The 22,509-nt window shown below is 44.2% G+C and overlaps 1 protein-coding gene across 1 annotated transcript in view; it reads right to left on the bottom strand.

Moving 5' to 3' along the window:
• Positions 1-22,509, bottom strand: part of IARS1 (isoleucyl-tRNA synthetase 1) — a 548,404-nt gene that overhangs the window by 54,049 nt on the left and 471,846 nt on the right. Inside the window, exon 32 of the mRNA XM_078661397.1 lies at positions 6,848-6,991. Within this exon, the coding sequence (XP_078517523.1) occupies positions 6,848-6,991 (144 nt within the window). The remainder of the gene's footprint in view (positions 1-6,847; positions 6,992-22,509) is intronic.

Raw genomic sequence — 22,509 nt, 5'->3', positions numbered from 1 at the left:
GTAATCTAATCACTAGGAGAAATATTTTTGTGTCTACATTCAATGCAGACAGAGGTCAGTAGTTTTCAATATACAACATTTCCTTAGTTGGTTTGGGCATCAAACCCACCCTTGCCTCCCAATGACTGCAGTAGTATTCCCACTTCCAAAGCCTTAACTAACAACGCCTGCAGTTTTGTTGGCCCTAATTGGGTTGTAACCGGTGTAGAAATCTGCCTGTAGGCCAACCCTCTTGGGAACTTCATCATATTCATGCTTTTGCTTGTATTCCAAATGTCTTATCTGGTGACCAGGCTATCCAATGAGGCCCTCAGTTAATTCAACAACCTGAAAGTTATGCAGGAGTCCAGTACCTCCTTCATCTCTCCTGCATCTGCATATACTAGTCAGTCAAATATTCGCAGTGAACTTCATAAATACCCACCACTGTACAAGTTATTTTCTCACCATATTATGGTCTGGGGAAACTCCCTTTTCAGTAGTCATGCAACTGCTCTAGCTGATTTATACTCCTTCTCGGTGCCCTAGCTGCCTGTACAATGTCATCTGGAACTATTTTCCTGGGATTCCAGGAGTTCTTCCAGGACTGCCTTCCTTCTTGCTAGCAACCAAATCCGTAAATTATTTCCTACCGTTTTACTACTAGTTGCAGGCATTTCAGGGTTCTAGAATTTTCCGAAAAGTTCCTTTATTGCTCCCACTCGGTATGAAATGCAAAAAGTGTCTTACTCTGCGTTTCTCCCTCGAGATATCCAGTATCGAAAAATTTCACATTCTCTCTTCAGGGATTAATTTTACAAGATAGTTGTTTAACAGATGAGAGACGCACGCCAGAGTAGCGAGGGGAGAGAGACACCAGAACGCAGCGGAGCGCGAACAACTATGTGAGATACGAAGACTTAGTAACTAATCCCCTGAAGAAGAGCGTTATGCTTGAAATGCATTGGGATGGAAAAATAAACATGTAAATATGTATGAATGAAATACTATTCTGACAAAAAAGAAAACTCGCTACAAATGAACGTTCTAATAAATTTCATGAACTAATTCACGCGATTGGAGTAATTATGTTTGAAAAGTAAAAAGGAGTGCAAGGTAGGAGGGTGTCCTGCAGTCACAGAACACGCATGTCCAGTGTTGTATCAAATACCCTAAACGCTCAGTAGGGTACCTACCCATGCACCAACGACCATTAGAAAACTTGAATAACCGGAATAAACTTCATTGAACTATTGAGTGCAATACCGAACTTCGTTTATTAGATTCATGTTGAGAACACAATCTACAGCCCATGTATGAAGAGAGTGACAGTATATGGGCACCTCATTGAGCCCGTGACAGGGACAAGAGCATTATTGACACTTAAAGCAAATGTACTTTCATCAATGTGTTGTCCACCCCATCTACCTACCATCCCAACAAGCAGTCTTTACTTATTCTACAGGTACAACACAGCAATGCAGACAAATGCACTATCCAAATCCTCAAATCTCTGATGTAGAAAATGTATGAGGACGTTAATACCAACATCTCCATCAGATGCTTATCTCACTCTTCTCCATCGTCAGGTGAGTCTCCTGTAAAATACTATATGGAGCCCTTATCACTTAGCGAAGGATCTGACTCTCAGTTAACACACGCATTTTGCCCTCAGTCCCTGTTCACAGCTTTACACTTATAAGCTGACCTCTCGATATTATCAAATCATATCCCAGCCCATGATCTGGCCCTATGTAGGGATATTACACTTGCATCCTGCAATCTCAGTACACCGTAATTCAGATGACTAACAATAAGCCCTATCACACCAGCATTCACATAATACCCCCGATGTGACTTCTGTTACCGAAGGCAGAATGCAGGAGCAATGCTTTTTTATATTAATCCTACTTCCTGGCAGCCAGAAATTGCCAATCCACAATTTCAACTATAACAAACACATCTAGTAAAACAAACGATCTAAGTGAGACCAGCACCTTAACCCCAAGTAACACTACTAAGAGAAGAGCATGCACAGCCCACTATTAGCACAGCAGCAGTATTAACAGGTCAGAAGAAAACCAAAATCCGGAGCACAAATACTGCAGTTGAACCAAGCTGTCAGGATGGTGAAGACCAGTCTAGTGACAGTTGCCTTTTGGCCAAAGCACAGTCCAAAGCCTGTACCCGGCCCTGTTGGCCTCCTGCCCCTCCAAAGCATGCATTATTTTGGGAACCTCAGCTTTGCCTTCACACAACCATTTTGATCAGTTGGTTTCCCAGCATTATACTAAGCATCATGCTGCTGTACCTAAGTTATATAGTGCCTATAACAATAAACTTGCAATCCGTGCATCAACTGTCAATTAGCTAAGATCTGATAGGAACTATTTCTTAGGGCCTACCATCAAAGTGCTTTACTTTAGTGCAAGGTGGCGACCCAGGCCAGGGCACTCCAGTCCCCTCCTGGCTGGTTATCAAAGGGGAATCGGTATCATACTTGTGCCAAGATAATTGTCTCCCACTAAAGAGGAGTCCCTGCCTCGCTGGACCCACAACCCTATGCTCATTGCCTGCCTATTCTGGGAGACTGAGGAAATCCGAGCATGTACCATCCACATTTCTTAGGTTTACAGATAAAAGGAGCATATGTTTGACCTCAAATTCCAAAAGCAGCTTCTTAGCTGCTTCAAAACAAACTATGCTCTTAACTGCTGTACTGTTATGGAGTAACAGGGAAATATGCATGCATGTTTGTAGCAACGTAGGTCCCATTCTTCTGGTCTTTTGAAGGACAATGTCTCCATTGTTCAACGATCTCAAGGTCACAGTTTATTTATTTATTTATTTATGAGTTTGTATAGCGCTTGAATCACTCCGACAGGAGTATCTCTGCGCTTTTTTGACCATAAATCAGCAACACATTGACAATGAGGAGATGAGCTAGACTTCATTTTTAAATAGAGCTGTTTTTAAAAGTTTGCGGAATGTCAGGTGTTCTTTACATTGTCTTAAGGCCAGAGGTAACTTGTTCGACAGCTTAGGGCCAGTAGCGGACAAGGCTCTGCCTCCGTGTCTTACTTTTTTTATGTAGGGGACCACAAGAAGGAGATTGTTACTAGATCTAAGAGATCGTACTGGAGCATAAGGCATGAATTTCCGTTCCAGATAAATTGGTCCCTGTGAATTCAGACATTTGTGGATCAGGCAGCATATTTTAAATTTGACCCTCTGTCGTATTGGGAGCCAATGTAGGCGGTTCAGGAGAGGTTTGGAAGCAGTTCTCGGAGGGGCATTCAGAACCAGGCGAGCCGCCGTGTTCTGGATCACCTGTAGTGTATCCAACACACCCTCATTGGCTGATAGTAACAAGCCGTTACAATAGTCAATCCGGCTGAGGATCAACGCTTGGACAAGCGTTTTCCTTGTTGCGTCGGGTAGAAGCGGAAAAACCTTACGGAGGAGTCCAATGGTGTGGAAGCAGATCCCCGATATGTAGTTGGTATGCTGTTTAAATGACAGGTCATGATCGAATCTGACTCCCAGATTCTTCACAACCTGTTTGGGTTCAGGGACTGCTCCAAGCTCTGACGGCCACCATTCAGGAGTCCAGAGTATTTTGGCGTCTCCAAATAACATGATCTCCGTCTTGGTGACATTGCATTGGAGATAGTTGGTAGCCATCCATTTTGCCACTTCTTTCATGCCTGTCGAAAAAGAGTTTCTGACCTCAGTGGTGAGAGTTTTAAAGGGGAAAAGGAGCTCTGTATCATCTGCGTATGATATGGGGATAAAGCCATATCTACGCAGAACTCCTGCCAGGGGTGCCACGTAGATATTAAAAAGAGTAGGGCTCAAGCATGAGCCCTGTGGCACCCCTTTGGAAATCTCTATTTCCACCGAGCGGTATGCACCCATGGTGACTCTCTGGGTGCGGTCAGTCAGAAAACTCTTTAGCCAGTCAAGAGCCTTATTCTGAATGCCAGCGTTCGACAACCGTTGCGTCAGGATGGTATGGGACACGGTGTCGAACGCTGCTGATAGGTCTAATAGCACCAGGATGACTGAGAGGTCTTGTCCTGGTAGGCATGGAGATCATCAGTAACAGACAAAAGAGTGGATTCTGTACTGTATTTGGGGCGGAATCCCGATTGGGATTCATCCAAGGCTTTTACCAATTCCACATGTGCAGATAGATGATGGTTAACATGCTTTTCTATTATTTTTCCCACAAAAGGTAGCAAGGAGATGGGCCTAAGATTCGTCAGGTCAGACCACGATAGGGCGGTGTTCTTCCTTATGGGTCTGACAAGCGCCCTTTTCCAATTTTTGGGGACAGCACCCGAGATGAGTGAAATATTTACTAGTTCACTGATCGTTGGACATAGAAGTTCACTAAGTGTGGGCATTAGTTTGGCAGGGATAGTATCCTCAGGACTACCGCTTTTAATTAGTTTTAAAAGATCCGATGTTCCTTCCAAGGACATCGGAGGAAAAACATCCAGCGAATGTACAGCAGGTATGCATTCTGCAGGATCAGGGAAGGATTCTGTAATGGTCAATGGAGCCTGATTGGTCAAGATTATTTTTTCATAAATTTTATTGATCTTATTAGTGAAAAAACATGAGGTGTCTTCACACAGTTGTTGAGAAGTCATGTCAGGGGCTTCACATGCTTGGGGCTTAACAAAAGTCTGTAAAATTTGAAAAAGAATTCTTGGAGAGTTTCCGGCCTCTTGTATTTGGGATGCAATGTATGATTTCCGAGCACCACGGATTTCTTTATGATACGAAGACAGTGCACACCAATATTTTTCCTTATCCTCCAAAAGATGAGAGGTTCTCCATCTCTTTTCCAATTTTCTAGCCCCTTGTTTCAAAGTACTCAAGTGATCGGAAAACCAAACTTCATGTTTTTTTGCAGGCCTAGATTTGAAAAGCTTTACAGGAGCAATTTTATCAATGACTTTCCTGGTTTCTCCTTCGAATTTAGCAAGGGCAATTTCAATATCATCCGAAGGTAGAAAAATAGGAGGGATGAATTCTTCTCTAAAAGTAGAGTGGGTGACTTTATGCCACTGTCTCCGGGTACCGGGCAGGGTGCTAGGATAAGACAGGTTTGGGTTAGGTTCTCTGAAGGGCCATCATTTTGGGCAGAGACATGGGTGCTTTGTGTGCTCTCTCACTGGAGAAGATGATGCCAGACCCTGAACTTCAGAGTCTTGTTAATCTAGTTTTCCACAAATAACTCCATATTTTTGCCTTTAAGATTCTTCTGAAGGGCCACCATAAGGATATTGTTCAAAGCAAGCACTTCTCTTTTGTCCTAATCCTTTGCCACCAGTACTTTAGTGTTCTCATACAGGCCAGCCACCTGCCCTCTAGTTGGGCCACTTCTCCGTTTATCTTTGTAGCTTGAGGCCTCTCACACAGGCCAGCCACCTGCTCTCTAGTTGGACCACTTCTCCATTTATCTTTGTAGCTTGAGGCCCCATCTTTATCACCTTATTTGAGAGGTTGCGCAGGTCAGCTCAGACCAGGTTTAGATTCAAGGCCATGGCATTTAAGTGACTTTCCAACATAGTGCACGAGTTCTTGATTGCAAGTAGGACACATGTAATGAAGGATACATAGACTTCTGTCATGGTACAATAGACATAATCCCCTGCTACAGTCTTGCCAGTATTCTGGCAGTGCTGGCAGAAATAATCCATTTTGTTAGCTGAGGATGGTTTCTGCCGATTGTCTAAGACCATGATAAGGCACTCTGCATCTCCCCATCAGTCTCAGGGATGGCATACATCACCATGAGGTGTCACCTGAGTGTACCATACTATCAGCAGCAAAAATATCCCACAGCACCTTTCACATTCAGCTAAATGTGCATCAATCAAAACGCATTACTATGCGCCCCCCCCCCCCCCCGAAATGGAGATGGTAGCGATAACATGGACTTACAACCACAGTCTGTTGCATTCTCACCCAGTCGGAATAAGTGCACACTTAGCCTTCATTGCAAGCTCTGCTCACCAATTCCCAGCAGTCAAATTCCAAAGGACTCTCCAAAACTGGAGTACAGTAATACAAGGCAATATCCTTGTGTATCATGAGTGAATCAGCATCAGAAATCATTTTCTCAATTATCACCAAACGTGCATCGGAAAATGAAGGAAACAGACCCAGACAGCCACATTCACAGCATCCGACTAGGGAACAATAATGGAGTCCTGGCCATGGCTTTTTTAGCGCAGGATTGTATGCCATTCAGTCTGGGTGTAAGTCTATGTGCAGTGTGAGCAGCAAAGCAGATCTTCCCCATCAGACCAGGGCAGGACTTGAAGCCCACCTAGCTCTCCATCGCTAGACACCTCTACTCAGTCTGTGTCCCAGCAGGTGGCAAAGGGGGGCTACTGCCACGATGTACACCACCGCCTTATTCTATAAGGAACCTGGAGCGTATTGAGGCCTCACAACACCAGCAATTACAAACAGGGCAAAGAAGAGATAAGGCAAAAAAAACACAAGAGCCCAAGCAGTCCAGCCACGCCTCCCCCGCCCCTATATGGCACACATATTGGCATATTATGAGACATAGTGACAGGCATATACAACAACACTCACATTAATGTATCATAATCTTAAGTACATGGATCAAAAGAAGTTGCGTCAATGTTCTTTCCATTATCGATGAATAACCCATAATCTAGTGGAATACAATAGCTCCTTGTTGAAGAAAGTAGGTCTCTATATGCAGTGCCACTTAAGGCAACCCCAGCACAAGGGAAACGGTCATACTTGTTACAACAATATACATTGAGTACGTGCATGCAAACATGGCTAATCCTTTGGTTTGTAAGGCGCACTTTACCTTGTGGTTCTGCATTCTGCAGCTGCAGATTGATGTACTGGCAGAAGATCTTATCACTGCTCTTAAGCAAAGCGGGAGCTGGCCCTGCTGTCACATGCAGAATCTTTCCATTAAGGCTCAGCAAGTCAGTGGTATTTGTTAGTTCTGAAAGGCAAATGGAAAATGGAAATATCAGCCAGTGACTGCACACAAATAAGACCACTTAATTGCTGATAGAAATACACAGATGCATTTACATTATCGCATATTTGGCAAGAACTTGAAATATGTGTACATACGTGTTACAATGCCTTTTATTATGTGTTGGGACAGAAAAGTCAGCTGCATTGTAAGGGACGTGCATCCCTGCCCTGAGTGCCCACCTCTACTGATGTCTGGATCCCTAATGAACAAGTTACATACCTTTGATAACGCTTTATCTGGCAGAGACAATATCTATCCGCAGATTCCTTACCTTTGAATTTCTCCATGCATCAGACTGGATCCGGAAGATTTGTTGTGAGCAGTACCCCTGCGTGTCGGTAGGTGACGTACGGGCTAGAAGTGACATCCGAGTCACCTGTATAAGTGCCACCTCGACATGCTGACGACAGTTACTTTTCACAACTTTCCACGCCTGGAGCACGGAGCCATGATGTGCACGGACACTGGTGTTTCCAAACTAGGGCCCTGAAAAGGATCATCCCTGAACCAAGAAATCTGTCCACTAAACTGGGAGGATGAGTGGATCGGTAAGAAATCTGTGCCTAGATATTGTCTCTACAAGATAAGGCGCTACCGAAGGAAAGGAACTTGTTCATCTGATGGAGACTTACCTTTCAACATATACCCAAGCAACACCATCCCCGGTGGAGGGTCTGCGGCCAAATTTAAACTAGGAAGTCCTGCAGGACTGAACGAGCGAAATGCCCGTCCCTGCAGACTGCACTGTCCAGGCAGTAATGCTTGGTAAAACTTGTGCAGGGAAGTCAACGCTGATGCCTGGCTGATTTCCAGGACTGGGACTCTACGTGCTATCGCAGTGGTCACAGCTTTACTTCTGGTGGATTGAGCCCTCAGGAGGCTGCTTCTTTGCCACTGCGTAGCAGATCTTAATGGAGAGAATGACCCATCGAGAGATGGTCCATTACTGCACCGCCTGACCTTTCTCCACACCAACATGTCCCACGAAGAGTTGGTTGCCCACCCAGAACTCTTGTGTGCAGTCAAGGTCGAACAGCAGCGATTTTTGGGTCCAGGCGGTGGATTAGTTTCTCTTCCTTAGAGGGATGTTCGAGGAGTGTAGAAGGTGGGCAAGGTGACAGATTGGACCACAAGAAATGGTGTTAAACCATTCGGCAGGAAAGAGGCCCTAGTGCGAAGTTTGTCTGGATAAACTGAGAAGAATGGAGACTTGCAAGATTACGCGGAATTACTTGCGAAGTATAACCCAGTATTTAGAGCTACTTTCTTAGTGCAAAATACAACCTTGCATTCAAAATAGACCTGAGGATGCATATTGCGCTAAAAAAATTGCTCTAAATGCAACAGCACACAAACAGCATCTGCCTGCAGCCACTAAATTTGATATTCCTGTGCTTCAGCTGTAGGGTTATTGCGCCAAATTACGTGAACAGGTGAAATTGCATCATTTTCAGTAATTGTGCATCAAAGAGTAATAAGAAATTACAGAGATTGGTCCAGAGTAATTAAAATGTTGCCAGTGCCTAATTTCCATGCAGATAAATAAATATAGTGGATAATATTTTTCCGAGCTTGTGGATTTTCTGGCAGCAGAAAGAGCACAGCCACACAAACTTATGCAAAACCAATATATCTAGCTTTAATATGCTTAAGCATGCATGCACAAACAGATGTGTCCGGGCTTCCATGTGCAAGTCCTTTACAGCTAGACCTTTTGGTTTGGTCAGTGCTTGTTTAAATTCAGGGATTGCCACCGAGTACGTGCGGGGGTGCAAAAAACTGCCAGTGCTGAACTTAGTGACAAAGGGAAAAGCTCCAGGGAAGTCCCACAAATGAACTGAAAATCAATTTGATAACAGCATGAGATTATGGTAATTGGAGTCCAAATTGGATTATAAAGAACTCTACTTCTACACATGGGCAGCACCTTTGTAGGCCGCCCAGGTGCATTTATAAATAAAGTCCAGGTCCCGCTGATGTTTTATTACAGCTGTGTACACTCTGTCTCTTGGTGTAAACAACAGGTTATGGTTTGGGTAGCACTGCTGGACTACATGCCAGTTATTAAAGAGAAAGGTAGAGCAGCAAAAATAGCAGTGTGTGAAATAAACAATTTAAACGTAATAAATAAGACGAATGCTACATTTAAACCCAAGTATATAGGAGCTCCTGAGAGTTATCAAATCACGAAAGAGCTCGAATATTCTACCCAACAAACCGCGGAGTGAGATGTCCAACCCTTGTGTGTGTTAGGATCGGGAGAAGAATTTACTTCACTCTGCGCAGGTGTGCTCTATAGCGCATAGAAGCTATATTTGTTATTGAGTGCTACAGTGTAAATTGATGAAAAGTAAGGGAAACCAAGTGAAACTTTTGCAATACACAAATGTAAATCATCTTCGCATTTTCTAGAATGTTCGGGTCTTGCGAATGCAGAGTTGCTCCGTGGAAGACTCCCTTGAATATATTTATGCACTGGTTCTGCAGACTCTTCATTTGAAAACTTTAAAGTTGGGCCCATTACATAATTTTAAAATGTAAACGCGTGGGCGGGCACTAGGTAAAAGAAGCCCTCTAGTCTGTGGGCAAAATTTAGCGCGAGATGGAGGCACGGGGGTAAGGCAGAGCCCGACAGGCCACAGGAGGTCACGGCCAAAGGAAACCTAAGAAATGCACTCGCTGCACCCCAGAGACCTAGTCAAAAGCACCAAGTCGAACCGGGACGTATTGAGGCAGATACCAAGAGAGCGGAGGGTTCGAGCTGCGTCACCGAGACACCGTCACCGCAGCCTGCGCGTCTCCAGAGACGAGACTCATACAAACACTCACTCACCCTTTCTGTTCACCGGCTTAAATAGCCACTGTTTGAGAAATGGTGTAATTATCTTTCCGAAGACCTAGACTCTATTGGTGTTTGCACTTATTGAAAGGAGTGAGAATGTGAGATGTATGGATTACCGGACATTACCAGCGGGGAGGACAGGTCAGACACAGGATGTGGCCCGGCGAGAACTCTTTACTATGTAAAAATAAGTGGGAAGACACGCAGTGAGGGTGGGCATTAGGTTGATTATATCATTTACTTAAAATAAGGACTGGTTCGCAATTCCTTTGAAAGCGTCTGTGGCTGCACAGCAGTACCAGAAGCAAAACCCTTGGAAAGGAACAGTTATGACATTACAGAGACTGCAATGTGATGTCACGAGGCCCCGAGTAAATGCACAAGTGTGTGGGGGGTGGGTGTGGGGGAATGGCTCCACGGCAGCACAAAGAAAGGAGAGGCCACAGCCAGAGAAGTGTGTCGGGAGGCATGTGGTCTACTTTTCAGGTTCATGGCTGGATCATTTGTAATGACAATAGACTGATCTCGGCAAGGAATCAGATCATGTCCATGGCGTGCCCTCCTCCCCCTTAACATGGAAAACGTGGTATCACCCACAGTGGTGACGAGTGAGGACCGTATCTAGGACCCTAGTTAAATATTCCCGATTTATGCCCTGATGTGGTTATAACAAATCATATCCTTATAAAGGCATAAGAATCATATCCATATTTAGTCATAGCCAATGCAGTCCAAATACGGCAAGGCTACTCCCATAGACTCCTAGAAAGTACAACGCATTCTTTAAACAAACCAAGCCTCCAGGAGCCCGGGAATTCCCCCTGCTTTTGTTTTGATTTGCACAAGAACTCCTGGAGGCCAGAAAGAACTGTAAGTTCTTAGTGACGTCTTATGTCCAACCTTACGTCAAACTCTGCACCTTCCAGGTATAAATATACCAGCATTTGCCTTAAGCAAACACACGGTGGTTTGGAGCAGAGCGGCTATCTACTTGCCCGACGCCCAGCTGATGCGAGTGCTGAAGGAAGCCGACCCGCCCATTTGACGCACTGAGAGAGACGCTGTCTTTTCTCCTGCCGAGAAATCCAGCCCCAGTGTTTCCAGTCACCCTTGCGGGTTGCTGGGAGATCGAGTCCTGAGAGAGAGATACAAGACCTCCTTCATTCTATAAACAAGGTACGGAGCTGATTAGATCCTTAGAGAATTCTTGATGCAGATTCTTGGCAAAACTATCTTAACTTTCTTACTCCTTCCCACGTATTAGGCTTAGGTCAGGTTCACCGGGGTAGGCGTATTTTAGAAACACCAGTTGAGCACGTTTAGTCAACTTTTACAATTGTATGTATTTTATGTATTTTATCAGTTTTAAGTATCATATGGCTCAGAAACCATATCAATGCTTTTACAGTATTATTTTATAATACTCCATTTACTGTACACACTTTACTTTATGACAAGTATTGCAATTGTGGCAATTCACTTCTCTTGCATGAGAAAGAGGACTGCTCAATAAATAACTTTTATTGAAAACGCCCGTCTCTCTATTTCTCTGCACTCTGGTGAAACTAAGCATGCACAATTGACTGAGTATAATAGCTGTCTATTGTTTTCACACGACTCTGGAGATATACTCCTTATTCTGGGGGGAGCAAAGTTGTCATGTTTATGCGGTTGTCAGAAACTAATCCCTTCTTGTCTAATCAGGAAAGTTAACCCCTTCCTGTTCATTCGAGAAAGTTTCAAGAAAGTTTCTAGTGACCTCTGAGCTAGCTGGCATACCTAATTAAGTCTAACATATTCAGTAGAGACCTAGATGACCTCTGTCCTACGTCTAAACTATCGTTTATGTTATTCCAATGCGCAGAGACTATTGGGAATATAGGAACTACACTACATGGCGCCCAACATTTGGTAAGGCGATAATCTAACGCAAGATACTAGAGTAGCTCAGTCGTGCTTTTCACACAGACCCCTTTTCCCGTAAAAAATCCAATAGACGTCTGGAGTGGGTAAAGGGTTAAATATCCGCCGGAACTTAGTAGGAAGAGATTCCTATGTATAGTTTTTGGTTTAGTCAACGTTGAAGGATACAGTGTCCCAAAATATTGTGCACCTAATCTTTGTTTCCTTGAAACTTGCTCTGCAACAAAAAACCTTTCAGTCAGTAAAATGACGGAAAGTGAAGATGAAAGGGAGAGAGCTAAAATAGCAGCTCAACTTCTAGCGGATGACACAAGTCTCCAACATGAAGACCCGAATGCTATAATCATTCCGGTAAATGTAAGAAGAACTATAACTCTTAAACTTATAGAAAATGGACTATCATCGAGAGGTGGTAGAGTCATATTTGTGGTAGAGGCCCATGAATATCGGCAGACAGAGGTATTCTATTCATGGATACATTTTCCAGCAGCACACGCTGTGACACAAGATTTCCACTATTACAAAATAGAGGAATCTCCAGAGGAATACGCTCCTTTCGAGGACGTTGAAATTCCACTAACATACCAAGAGCACCTGCTCTGGTTTAATGGCGCCCTAAAACATCAAAATCACATCACCAGGCTCGGTCCACTAGGTAGACCAGGAGCCACGTGGCCAGTTCTAGCCGGCTACACACCACATCCCGACATTGGAAAAATGTCAAGTAAAGAACTTTCAGTTAAACTAAAAGAATTAACAAAGGCATATAGAGAATTAGTTCAATTGACAATTGATGATTCAACATACCTGCAAAAATTGAAAGAAACAGATATAGCAGAACAACCTTTTGAACTTGCCAGAATCATAGAAAAATCCTATGAAGAACTAGGTAGAGATAGTTTGGGTGGGAAACCACTAAAACCACAACTAACTGAAAATCCTGAAAAAACTTTTATTAAAAATAATCTCAATACTCCAAAAAAGAGGTGGGAGGGTAATAAACAAACCACTCCCAGAGAAAAACAGTTTCAGTCCAGAGGAAAGTCTCCTCAGCAAAGAGATAGATCTCCAGAAAGAGGAGGCAAGTCTCCCCACAGGGAGCCCTCTGAAAAAAGATACAACCTTAGAAATAGGGATAATTTGAGAAAACCTGACAGATATCAAGATATTGATACACGTCCCTCTCGATCTTTTCAGACTTCCTCACCGAAATCGGAAAGAAGAGGACGGTCAGAACACAAAGAAGAGCACGTCAAGTCCAACGACAAGGAACCTGCTCATCAAAGTAAAAAATTACAATATCCAAAAAATAAGGTAGCTAGTATTAAAATAAAACATGCCGAGGATTCTGAGGACACAACTGAAAAACGGAGAATGGGCCCAGACAGTGCTAGACAGCGCAGCAGAAGTGCCCATAGCTCGCAAGATCCTGATGAATCTTCTGGAGACAGTGGACACGAATTAATACATTCAAGTGGAAACTGCAGACACCAGAGTTAGTAAACCCCATAAATTATATGAAATAACATTGCGTATAGAGGGGGACAAGACTAGGAAAATAAGGGGTCTCTTTTGGGATAACCTTTCTAAAGGCTATGATATCCTTCTAGCAGAAAAAGACTGGCCACCAGAGTTTGTCAGGGAGTGCCCACAGGGCGAAGAAATGATTATGCCTGCCGTCTCAAATCAAATTCCAATTCATAAAAAATACACATTTGCTAGAAAATGGGCAGTAGCCCAAGCCCCTGCATTATATAAAAATCATGTAGGATGGGATGAGGATTCTCCTCAACACAAAATTCAGTTAAAAAAATCAACCTACTGCACAAAGGCAGTATCCTGTTAAGCAAGAAGCTAAAAAACAAGTCAGGGAGATCTTAGATCAACTTGAATATCAGGGAGTGATTGAAACATGCACCTCACAAATGAACAATCCTTTGTTTCCTGTCTCCAAGCCAGACGATTCATATCATCTAGTTTTGGACTACAGACACCTAAACTCTTGTTGCAAAACATTTGCAGTACAAAACTCACACAGTGCAGCACTAATGAATAACATCGTGCGCAAAAAGTATAAAACGACATTAGATATTTCAAATGGTTTCTTTTGTCAAAACATTGCACCTGAAAGTAGGTATTTGACCGCTTTCTCAACAATGGGGGCGCAAAAACAATGTTGCCGTCTCCCACAGGGATTCAAGAATAGCCCAGGATTATTCTCAGCAAGGGTAACAGAGTTACTACAAATATATGATGATGAGGCATTATCTTATGTCGACGACATCTATCTCACAGACGATGACCTGGAGACTCACTTAAAAAGAGTGAACACCATAATACTTGGGTTCGCAGCTGAAGGGTACAAATTCAACTTTAAAAAGTCACGAATTGCCCATCTAACTGTCCTGTTTTTAGGATATGAATTATCTAGTGAAGGCAAAAGCCTAGCAGACAAATTCTTAGAGAAGTGTGCTGTACTCCAAGCTCCAAAAACGCTGAATAACTTACAATCAATACTAGGTTTCCTGAATTTCGGAAGACATACATTCTAAATTATGCAGAGAGGGTTAAACCTCTATATGAATTAATAAGACCTGATTTCAAACCAATCAATTGGACTCAGAAACACATAGAAATTTTAAGATTATTACAAACAGACATGTTAACTAAAACAAAACTGCAAACACGCGAAAACGTACGCAACCTTGTAATCCGAGTCATCCCAGGAAGATGCGGATTCACGTACCTGACCTCTAATGAGGGAGAAACGGTACCAATAGCTTACAAATCACACTTGTACACACAAGCTGAAATGAAATTCAGTTCTACTGAAAAAATTCTAACTGCGGTTCAAACTGCTGTAGCAAAAGCAAGAGCCCTCGCACAAGGTAAACGAATAATAATCGTTACACCAGTACCTGCCCTAGAAGCAGTAACAAGAGCAAGCATTCCAAATGCTAAAGCTCTACATCCGAGATGGATACAATGGGTTAATTCTCTTGCTGCATCAGACGTAGTATACGAATTTGATCCTAATTTAAGAACACAAGTATTTCTCCAATATGAATATGAATGTCCTCTGCCGACCGAAATCCTGCCTCTAGAACAATACACCTGTGTAATCTACACAGACAGATTCGAACAACACTATGTTGTGGGAAAACAAACTTACAATGCAGCGTGCGCGATTGTTAAAGGTCGCTGGCGCTTAGGTAAATTCAGACCGATAATAACAAAAACTGAATCACTCAGAAACTGTACAGCTCAGCGAGCTGAAATAAGATCTTTAAAGATGGCGCTTGAAAATGCTGATCGCGAATTCCCGACACTAATAGTGAGCGATTCACATTACTGCGTCCAGTCTTACAATAAGAGCATGCAGACCTGGATTCAAAACGGTTACAAGGATGAAACAGGTGCCACAATAAAGCATAAAAAGCTATAGGAACAAGTAGTTCTTTTACAGAAAGAACTAAGAAAGACTCACGTGATACATACACTGAGTCATCAACGCGATGTGGGTCTTTGTTTCCAAGCGTCTTCCTTCCTTTGTGATTGTTAGATCGAGAAAGGTCAGGGTGGTGGGGTCTTGTGTGTATGTGAATCTCAGGTTGTTGTCCAGGGTATTGATCCACTTAAAGAAATCTAGCAGCGTTTCTTCTGGCCCTTGCCATATCGTCAGGACATCATCTATATAGCGCTTCCAGAGAAGGATGTGTGACAAAAATGGATTCTGGTCATTTAAGATAAATTGTTCCTCAAAGTGGTACACATAAAGACCTGCCACGCTGGGAGCAAATGTGCTTCCCATCGAGGTCCCTCCTATTTGGAGGTACAGGGTACCCTCGAACTCAAAATAGTTCTTTTTTAGTGCCAATCTGGCGCATTCAAGAATGAAGTTCCTAGGAGTTTTGTAAGTCCAAGTTTCTTTTTCCAATGCTCCTTCTAATACCTTCAGAGTGTCATCCTGAGGTATGCTCGTGTAAAGGCTCTCTATGTCGAGACTGACAAGTATGGTATTCTCATCAATTGTTAGTTGATTCAACAATTGGAGGACATTTTTGGTATCCTTCAAGTAAGTAGGAGTTTTTTGGACTAGAGGCCTTAAGAATACATCACAAAATTTTGATAGGGGTTCCAGGACGGATCCTATGCCTGAAACAATGGGTCTGCCAGGTGGGGGATGCTTGTTCTTATGCATCTTAGGTAGTATGTAGAAGTAAGGAATTTTCCCTTCGTTGTTGCACAGAAAGTCAGCCTCTTGTTTGGTAATAAAGCCTCTTTCCTCACCATGATCAGCCAATGACTTGATTTCATTCTTTAGTTCCTGAGTGGGGTCATAGGTCAGTTGTCGATAGTTCTGTGTATCGCCAAGTAGGCGAAGGCATTCAGTTCTGTACATAGAGGTGTCTAGTACAACAACACCTCCACCTTTGTCCGCTGGTTTAATGGTAATGGTATCGCAATGTTTCAGTTCATCCAGAGCGAGCCTTTCCAATTTTGTCAGGTTGGTGAAGGGTTCTTTCGGCACTAGAGTTTCGATATCATTGAATACAGCTTGTTCGAAGGCCGAAATTTCCACCGGTGTCATGTGGGGAGGAGGCATGAACGTCGACTTCAATCGTAATCCGGTGTCACTGCGATCTTGATTATCATTGCTGTCAGTTTTGTCTCCATTTTTTTCAAAAAAAGCTTTTAGTTTCAGTTTCCTGAAGAAACCAGCTAATTCGCAATGGAGGTTGAATTTGTCGAACCTCTGTGTAGGGACGAACCCTAGTCCTTTGTTCAGGACTAGTGCTTCAGTAGTTGAAAGAGGTCTGGATGCCAGATTGGTCACTAGTTCTAGGTGTTGCTCTGTCCTGCTTGTTGATTCTTGCTCCTGGTATGGTTCGTGATTGGATCCTCTGGTGCCCAGTGTACCTGTGGTACTCCCACTCTTCCTCTGTTTCTTCCCCTGCCTCTTCCGCCCCTCCATAAAAAAGGCCGGTAGTTGTTGGGTGGGGGTGGTTGGGGTTGAAAGGGTGGTTGCCATCCGTACATCGGGTATGGTGGGGGATGGAATGGTGGTTGATATCCTTGCATCATTGGATTAAACTGTGGCCAGTTATTTTGTTGTGCAATTCTCCCTCTCCCTTTACCTCGTTGTTTGTAACTTCCTGTACTAGAGGCACTTGAATTACTGCTCACCGAACTATTGCTCGGGGAAGCTGGTGTTGTATCCGGTTTACTCGGTGCTGTATATTCGGGGTCAGAGTAGGGATAAGTTTTCACGAAGGAGAATTTTTTCAAGTCCTTCTGGAACTTTGTTACTTTTTGTTGGGTGAGATTCTCCTTGTATTCATTGATCTCTTTATTGAGTTCCTCTAATTTCTTTTTATAGCCAGTGATAGAGGCCTTTATTACTCCTTCAGTGACTTGAATTTCCACCAAGATATTTTCAGATAGTCGTACCGCAGTTTTTAGGATTAACATGATCCAGTCATGTGTGCAGTGCCAGGCTATTAAGGCCCAATCTTTTCGGAAAGTGGCATCTTCTAAAATGATTCGTGGGGCGTTGGTCACTAATAAGCCTTTAGGAGCCATTTTGTTGATCACATATTCCTTAAGAATAGTACCATGCAGGATGGTCCTTATCCTGTTTTTCTTAAGTTCAGAAAGTTTCTCCCACTCAGTGATTTGCGAGATGCTCTGTGAAATGTTAGTGTCTGCAACAGTTGAGAGATCTCCCATAATTGCATCGATCTCTTCTAATGAGAAAGTGAGGCCTTGGTATTCGCTCATATTGTCAAAAAATGGTGACGAGTGTGTGGTCCAGAAAGGCGGAGAATTAAAAAAAGGCTAAAAAAGAAAACTCTCGCAGCTGTGCGCTGCCAATAGTAAGTAACCAGTAAGGAGAGAAAGGGTATTTGCCTGGAAGGCAGGAGAGGGACTCCCTGTTCCCTTAGATATATCAATAAACAACAAAGAGGGAGTTACACCTGGGGGATACACTCAGCCTCAGTAGAGGCGAGTCTGTGTGTTAGCCACAATCCAAACTGAGGACGTCCTTTGTCCTTAAGAAGACCCCTCACTCACCAACCTAGTTGGTGACATGCTTCATCATCGGGGTCCCACCCGGACAGCCGAATCCCATCCAGGTGTGCTGCGACACCTGATTACAGTGGAGCTGGTTTTGCTTTTTATGTGTGAAAGGGAAAAAACTAAGTGTTATTAAAAATATCCGGAACTGCCCACTTACGTAATTTATTCTGGGGTGTAGCGGATATAATTAAAAGAAAGGAGCACCTGTTGCCCGATTAGGAGAGCTGTCGGTGAAAACTAAATGGCGTGTGGGATAAAAAGGTTTGGTCTACATGTTTCTACCTATGTGTCAGATTAACAGGTATTCGTCAGGACCGCGGGGTACTTACGGGACGGTATGCGCACGCTAAGGCGCACCCTATCCTCGTAGGTATCAATGGGAGTAACAAAATGAGTCTCCAATAAAAAGGGTTTCTTCTTTAGTCTGTTGAAAAAACCTGTTGGAAGAAATAAGGGAAAGAGGGTTGTGGATAACGAACAAATACATATAAAAACCACAGACATAACACACAGTTGGTCAATGGTGATGTGCATCAACATACATCATAACCTTGATGTGAGGGACGAGTGAGATAAGTCCCAATAATGCCATATACCACGTGGAGGCACACCCAATGTATCAACGATACTGAAATCACTGAGTGTCAGCGCTAGTTGTGGAAAAGGCACTGGACACATAACGGCGAAGTGCTGGGTGTTTGTGTCTCAGAAGCTGAGAGATAGCGGAGTCGTCGTGCAAGTGAAGGCGACTGCGCAGGACTAAAATGACAAATACGTGAATTAGCGACTAAATTAAAAACTGATTCTGGACCTAGCACAACGATCACACATGAAGCGACGGAGTCCGGTAGTGATTAACATGCACGATTATAGTGAACAATGATTCGGAATGATCCTCTTACTAGGAGCTTTTATATTCAATGCTCCATGAGCCACTCCGGGATCGGCATGTATTCTCGTTACAATCTAGGTAGAGAATACAGAGTATAGGAAAAATAAATAATAATATCGTTCTTGTCATGGGGGTTAGAGGCTACGCTTCACAGGAACAATCTTACTTGTACGAGGAAAATGAGGCGCCGTTCACACCTAGACCGTCACCGCGAGTGCTCCGTGGGTTACTGGGCTGCCGGGTCGGCGAGGTAAATCAGTGTGCCGTTTCCGGGTTGGGCGTGGTTAGGCGGGTAGGACGTGATCGGCGCAGGGCGTGTGAGCGGCTGAGTAACCAATAGAAAGGGAGCTGTACAGTTGGACGTCACTGCACGTTATGCCGTGCCGGTAGCTGTCAACAGCGTTAAAGTGATATTCTTTATATATTATTGTGATCTCGTGACTAGTGACTGTTTGGTCGTGAGAAATTCAAAACCATTCAGAGTTGATTCCCTTCAGTAGTTTCTCCCCACCTACTTCCCTCTACTCTCTTCCAATGCACTTCCCCAACCTGTCGATCCCCAACCTGTCGATACCCAACCCATCCATTCCTCATCTTCTCTACTTTACCTTACATTAAACATCCAGCACCCTCTTCCTCCATTGGCTTTTTTTTCTCTTCCCCTCATACTCATCAGCTGAATCCCCCACTCTTTCAGCTTCCCTTCCACCTTGCCTTTATTTCACCATTCCATCTTCCTTTCCCTCTACTTTTTTCTCCCATCTCGCAACAGACTTGAGTTTCCCTTTCCTTCGCCATACCTTCTAAGATCAACCCCAATCCCTACCCCCTTACCCATTAACTGCTTTACAGACCCTTCCTCATCTGTTCTTATCATCACCCTTCACCTCCCTTCTCTTCCCCTCCTTTACCTTCTATAACATACTCTCATCCAACTCCTACCTCCCATCTTTTCCCTTACATTCACCTCTGCTATTCCCTTTCATTCCTTCCTTCCCTCCCTCTCTCCACTCCCCTCCCCTCCCATTTCCCCACAAACCTTCCCAATTCACTTCCCTTGCCAACCATTTTCCTTCCCTACCTTTCTCTTCCCAACCCTTTCTATTCCTCTCCTCTCCCTCCCAGCTTGATTCTCTATTTCCCTACCCTCCTCAGCCTTTCCCTTTTATTCCCTTTCTACATCCTACCTCATCCTCTCCTCTCCATTCTCTTTTGAATCTATGTCACTCCACACCTCTAACATTTTCACCTCTACAGTCCCTTTTCCCTCTCTTCTCTTCGCCCTCACCTTCTTTCCTTCCTCTCTCATCTCCTTTAAGCTCTGTCCTCTCATCCTCTCCTCGTATGTCCCCAACTGATCTGCTCCTCTACCTCCTTCCTATTCCCCATCTCATTCTTTCCTCTCCTCCACCATACAATAACTGATCCTATCTCCTCCCACTTCTTTTCTTGGTATACCCAACCTCCTCTTGTCTGTTCTCTTCTCTCTTCGACCCACCTCTCCCTCTTTGACTCTCATTTCCGCTACCATCCACTTCTCTGTTCACCTCCCTTCACCTTCTCACATTTACTACACCTTTCCTTTTTATCCCAACCCACTTTGCCCTCCCTTCCATTGCATCCCCTTCCCAAATTCACGACCCCTTCCACTACTAGTCCCTTCATTGCTTTCCGTCCCTGAATTTTTCTCTTCTATTGTCTCCTCTCCACCCACCTCCCTCCCACCTATACTCCTGTCACCTTTCCTTGCCTCTCCTCCCTTTCCCATCTCTATGAAGATCTCTTCTCATCGCTCCCATTCAATCATCCCATCCCCTCCACAACTCTCACCCTACCCTCCCTTGCCCTCTTACCTCTCACCTTCTCTCCGTCCCTTCCCATCCCATCCCATCTTAATTATGTTTTGTCCCTCTCCTCCCTTCTACCCTCTTCTCATCAGTTCCCAACCAATCGATTCCTCATCCCATCCTTTCCATTACCTACCTTGGTCTTTCCTCTCCTCTACACTATCGTAACCGACCCATCCCCTCCCACCTCAATCCTCTGTATACCCTACCTCATCCTTTCGTTTAATCTCGTCTCTTTACTCCTCTCCCCTCTTCTACGCTTTTCTCTCCTCTGTTCCTCTCAGCTACTACCCCTTCTCTTCCACTTCTCAGGTGAAGACCTTTCACCTTCGCTCTCCTCTCCCTTCACCGGCAGCGTTTATTGCAGTTTTAAACAGCCATTACAACCTGGCAAACTAAACGTTTTGCCAAGGATAAACCCTCTTTAATAGTAATAAGTCACCCTAAGGTAAGCCTTATAGGCTTGTGGCAGGGTGCATGGTGTGTTTAAAAAGTAGGACACAGGCGTAAGTTTTACATGTCCAGACGAACAAATTAGTCACTTGGGTAACGCCTTTTCTGGTAGAGACTAACAGCAGATTCCTCACCTTAGAATATTCCTCAGGCATCAGACTGCATCTGGAAAATCTTGACCAGTACCTCTGTGCGCCAATGGGTAGTGAAGTATAGCTCTGCATCGGCGAAGTCGCAGTGCCTATATAGGAATCCCCCCAGCACGATGACATCAGTTTCTTTTTGAGTACGTTTATGCCAAAAAAGCAGAGCCACATAAAAATCAATTTAACTGTTTTGATCAGCAGTTAGTGTCTGCGGGGAATGACTTAGCAAAAAGAACCCAGTTCACAGAACAGGGCAGATGGGAGTGAGGAACCTACGTTTAGAGTCTCTACCAGAAAAAGTGTTACTAAAGGTATTTAACTTGTTGTTCTGATACAGACTTCAAACCATAGATTACTCACTTTAGAATACATACTCAGCCAAGACCTCCCCAGAGGCAGGTCCGCAAACTGGCTCAGACCAGGAAGTCTTAAAAGACTAAATGGGCAAAATGCCCGTCTCTATGGACTTGACTGTCCATGCCGTAGTGCTTTGTGAAGGTGTGAGTGATGTCCAAGTAGTGGCTTGGCAGATGTTAAGATCAGGTACCCTGTGTGACAACGCCGTATTAGCGACTTTGGCCCTGGTGGAATGGGCCCATGAGCGATCAGGAGGTTGCTTCTTAGTTAATGTACAGTGGAAGGGAACGCTTTTGGTTGACCTTTGTTGTTGAAGCCTGTACATTCAGGCTTTCAGGGGAAGGGTGCTGGAAGAAGGTGGCTGGGTCTTCTGGGGCAGGACAAAAGCGTCGGCCAATCATGCAGTGCATGGTTTGGCCCAGGCCCCCAGGTGAAAGTCAGTGAGGTCTTTATTGAAGAGGAGCAACGGGTTCAGACGAACCCGCTCCTGGGTGAAGCACCTCCAAAGACGTTGGTCTTGACCATGACTGCTGGCAGCTGTAGGGGTCAGTGAAGTCCGCTGCCCTGTGCATCACGGTGGCGAAGGAGGGGACCCCTCCGAAACAGGGCATGGAGGGGAAAGCATAGCAGAGAAGGGTCCAAAGTCACTGGCAGTACCCAGTTTTTCATACCAGTTTTCTCCTGGCTCAGGGTCCTCCTCTAGGGGACTAAACAATCCTCTGCTCCTTCAGTAATGAAGGATTTTTTCTATGGGGGGTAAGTCCAGGGGCTGGTAGTGGCTGGACAGCGCCAGCACTGATGTAGAATGGCGCCGGCTTGGATGATGATTAGTCGTCGAGTGGTGTTACTGGTGCCTGGGAAGGCGTGGGATGGAAAGGAGCCAGGGTGGAAGAAGGCACCCATGGCGACGTCAATCCAGATCTGGGGCTGTATCCAGA

The sequence above is a fragment of the Lissotriton helveticus genome, chromosome 9, assembly GCF_964261635.1.
Source record: "Lissotriton helveticus chromosome 9, aLisHel1.1, whole genome shotgun sequence".
In the NCBI taxonomy this organism is placed as follows: Eukaryota; Metazoa; Chordata; class Amphibia; order Caudata; family Salamandridae; genus Lissotriton; species Lissotriton helveticus.
This window is presented reverse-complemented; position numbering and strand designations above follow the sequence as displayed.